The sequence below is a fragment of the Camelina sativa genome, chromosome 5 (assembly GCF_030686135.1).
Source record: "Camelina sativa cultivar CO46 ecotype springtype chromosome 5, ASM3068613v1".
In the NCBI taxonomy this organism is placed as follows: Eukaryota; Viridiplantae; Streptophyta; class Magnoliopsida; order Brassicales; family Brassicaceae; genus Camelina; species Camelina sativa.
Window position 1 is genome coordinate 23,890,796 of NC_141884.1, and position 4,576 is coordinate 23,895,371.

At 33.0% G+C, this 4,576-nt stretch overlaps 1 protein-coding gene across 1 annotated transcript; it reads left to right on the forward strand.

Moving 5' to 3' along the window:
* The first annotated feature begins 3,457 nt into the window (after positions 1-3,457).
* On the forward strand, positions 3,458-3,922 carry LOC104787472 (uncharacterized). Its single transcript, XM_010513062.2, has one exon. The coding sequence runs from the start codon at positions 3,483-3,485 to the stop codon at positions 3,858-3,860; it is 378 nt and encodes a 125-aa protein (XP_010511364.1). The 5' UTR covers positions 3,458-3,482; the 3' UTR covers positions 3,861-3,922.
* Positions 3,923-4,576: the final 654 nt, after the last annotated feature.

Genomic DNA, 4,576 nt, shown 5'->3' on the forward strand with positions numbered 1-4,576 from the left:
AACCGGAGAGGAGAAAAAGTTCTGCTTCTCTGGTGGGAGTGGCCATGGGTCTACGAAGCTCTCAAGGTGACATGTATTTGAAACGGGAGTCCAATAGCGGAGGCAAGACGCAGCTCTGGAAGATTCCCCGCCAAACATCAACTCCGACGCCGTCTGGGGAGGTTCGAATGATGTTGTGGGAAGGGGTTCTTCAGAGGCGGAGCACAACCCAGATCGAGAAATTGGAAAGTATAGGGACTTTGAAGACATTGACGGTAGGACTGGGCGAGAATAGTTGAGGATGGGTTCGCCGGACTCCACATCCTTCTGTATGAGAGCAAGGGCAAGTCTTCATCGTTTGGATCTGGGTTGATGGTCGAAGATTGAGAAGGATTCAAAAGGGGAAAATAAAAGGAGAAAAAAGATTTAAAAAGGGAATTAAAGGAGCACAGGAAGCAGCAGAGTAGCATAGACACTACAAGAAAATAATTTTATTAAGACAAAATATTTAGTCACAATAAAAAGTATTTAGTCACAATATAAACATTGTTACGAATTTGTGATAATTTTTGAATGGTTGCAATACAATGGTCACAAATTTTTATTTGTAACAAAAACGTCACAAGAGTTGCGACGAATATATTAGTAACCATTTTGTCATCAATGATTACGACACAAAAAGTAACAAAATTGTCTCAATTACATACTAACAAAACGTCTTTAAATCATTACAATTTGTGTTCAAAATAACGTTTTAATTATGTATCTTATTATTACGAAACTATAGTCTCAAATGGTCACAAATGATAATTAAAAATTTGTCGCAAAGTTTTAACAAATACTCAGTAAATCATGATATTTTGTGCTTATCATAATGTCCAATCTTATCATTAGAAGTTAGTTTCAAATTGTCACAAGTTATTACTAAAAAATTCATTGCATATGATAAAAATTATAACTAAAAAATTAATCTCAAAACAATCTTATTTTTTAAAATTTATAAATCATACAAATTTTTTATAATCATAAACATTGGGTATACATTATAAGGTATCTTTATTCTTACAAAGAAAATAAATCACAAATTCGACCAGATGCACATATTCCATCATAACTTTCATATTATAACTCCTATGGAAACAATCTCAAGATCTCTGAAAAGGTAAGACTCAGATCTTTCCAACGGCGGGTAGATCAGCTTCTGGTTCAATTTGTAGCAGTGGGAAATGATTTCACAAGAAGACTGATGTTAATTTGCGGATCTGCGCAGAATAAGTTTGAGAAAACATGTATAACTTTTAATCTACAGAAAAGGTTACAAAATCCTTTGGGGAAAACTTACATCTATGGGTTGGGAAATTTCTCACCAAAATTCGTCCATAAAAGAGTCTGTTTACCTCTTGTTAACCACCATCTCCTAGGACATGTAAGATCTGTCCTTAATCTCAACTATGGCTCTTTGTTCTCTTTCTCTCAAATGGTTTACTCTCTCTTTCTCTCTAGGTTTAGGAGGCACGAAATTATAAAGAATAAAACCCTAATCATCTCTTAAATAAGTCTTGTTAAATTAGGGTTAGACACTTGACTTAATGGGCTTTGTATAAATGACATAACAATTTATACTATTTTATGACTAATGTTTATTCATTTTAATGTCACAAACTGTGACTTGTATATCGGTTTTAAGTTCATAACTAATTTTCAACAACATATTGGTCACAATATAGTCATAAGAGTGACGATTAATATTATCGTAGCATATTCGTCACTAATTGTGACAAACTTTTGTTACTGGTTTTTTCCGTCATAATATAGTGACGAAAATACTATGGATTTGTGACAAATAAATTTAGTCATAATATCGTATTTAAAGTGTCACAAATTTATGACGAAATTTTTTTGTCTCAAAAATACATCTCAATATAACTATTTTCTTGTAGTGAGAGGGTGAGAGAACCCAACGCCGGCGAGCCGCAGCCCTATCGCCGTCAGAAAATAATGGTGATTGCGGTGCCTCGAAAATAGTGTTTGGGAGAGAAATATTAGAACGAACCTGAAAAAAAAGGATAGTAAACTATTTTAGAATATGTCACTTGAATAGATTACGAAAATTTTATCTAACTAAAATAATAGAAAAAAACAATTTCCTATAAAAGTTACGTGCTGCAGTTCTTTTTATATTATCAGATTTTTTTCTATTATTCGGAAAATATAAGTGCTTGGTTTGATAAGTCTATAGTCTTGGGCAAATAAACCAAACCAAATAGACCGAACCGAAATCGAACTGAAAATTCGGTTCCGGTTCGGGTATGGTTAGTGGACAATAACCGATTGAATATTGTTTCAACTACCCATGGATATCGGTTATTAACCGAACTGAACTGATATCCATTCGGTTATCCGAATCAAACCGAACTTATAGTAAAAATATGTTTTAGCAAAGAATCGAACCTGAAACCTCCACAATCCTGAGCGTGTGCAGTGACCACTGTGACACATTGAACTTTTTACATTACAATACGTGTTAATTTAGATAAGGTAACAAAAATTAAAATAAAAACCCAAACCAATATCATATATATTTAGACCAAAATACCAAAATATTTTAAATAAACCAAATATCTGAAAGTTTTTAGATATATTTGTTAAATTCTAATCAAATTTTATTTAAATAATATTTTTTAATAGATTATACTGTTTCGGATACTCGGAACCAAACCGAAAATAACCGAAACCGAACCAAACCCGAACCGAAATAGTAAATTAACTGAATGAATCCTAAACCTCTGTATCCAAACTACCCGGAACTGAATGGATTTATCCAGAACCGAACCGAATACCAGAACGTCTAGGACTAGTTCTTAGCTTCTAGAAGTTAACGAAAATGGAGGTAAAAGATGCTTTCAAAACCACTGGAGAGTAGAGAACTGTCAAATCAACAGGTTGTCTACGCCAATTTTGTACTGTGTTTGGGTTTCCAGCGACCTTTTTGGATCGCTTGTGTTTTTCGTAGCGGCCTTGATCCTTGTCAAAAATTTTCTTTTCCAAAGACTTTTTCGTCTTGATCATCATCTCAAACCTTCGGAGGAGGAGGACAAGTCTCATTATCTCAACGTTTAGGGATTTATTTTTTTTTTTTTTTACTTTTAATTTTCTTATCATTTAGCTACCGTGAATTATATCATCTAGCTACTGTGAATATAAAATAATATCCTTTTTTTACATGTTGGTTGATTCTTTTATTATTTATTTTTCCTAGTTAAACATATATTTAGCGATACATGTTAAACGTAATCAACTTAATGAGTATACTATGAACGGCTAAATTAAATCTAATATCAACAATAATTAAAGTTTAAAGACGTTTATTCAACGTAATTGATACAGTAACTTTATTTTCTCCCATATAAATAAACAACAGGTTGTACCATCGTTCATCCATCAAAACCAATATTAATAAAGAAACATATTTGAAATTTTGTTCCCTAGTGCAATATCTCATCATGTCTATCAAAAATGTTGCTTTTCTTCTTGCATATGTCATATGCGTTGTGGTCTCGGTAAATGCTCAACTACCACAGTTTCCGGCTCCATTTCCTTTCCCATTTCCATTTCAACCAATTCCAGGTGTACCAGGATTACCTGATATAACAAAATGTTGGTCAGTAGTGATGGATATTCCTGGATGCATTACAGAGATTGCTCAATCGATATTCACTGGAAAGTTCGGTAATATAGGTCCTGCTTGTTGCAAAGCATTTTTGGATGCAGAAGCCAATTGCATGCCGAAAATTCCATTTAATCCGTTTTTTCCTCCTATGTTAAAAGAACAATGTTCAAGAATTGCTGGTGCTGGTGCAGTCCCTCCTACTCCAAAATAGAGTTTAGACTTTATAATCTGTCGTTTTTAACTTTTCAAAAATTTTATAATAATTTTAGCTAATTCAACATGTTGAGCTAAGAAAAAAACATTAACAACCAACACAAACTGGGGAAAAAAATAAAGAAAAATAAATTAGCTAGCCACATGAAGTTGTAGCCAAAATTACCATAAGTTCACATTAGAACGTGAGGAAAAAGTGGCAAGATCAAAAACGTTATAGTTTTCGTATCAGTCTAGAGTCATTATTACTCCTTAATTTTCTAAAATTTAGAAACGCTAAAGCTTAAGGTTAAGTAAAGCTTAAATCTAAGTGATGTAAGAGTTCTTTAAGGAAAATGAAGGTAACGTCGTAAAATTGCATTTGTTGCTATTTCAGTAAGATCTGGCTACATCTGTCAGTATAGGTCTTTCTCTTGCGTTACACATGCATGGATACTTAAAAAAAAAATTTCTCTAGATATTAAACAAAACGTGACGCTTGCATGTTGATGTTGGCGTTATAACTTTACAGTGATGTGTGTCGTATCTCCTTGATAAAGGGGCTTAAAAAACATGCAAATAATTGAATGGCGACATCGCAAGATTGGCAAGATTGGCAAATAATTGCATTTGTTGCTATAAGTAAGATTCGGCTACATCTGTCAACATTTTAATTATGTCTTACTCTTGGGTTACACATTGATATTGAAAATTTAAAATATACATATATAATTA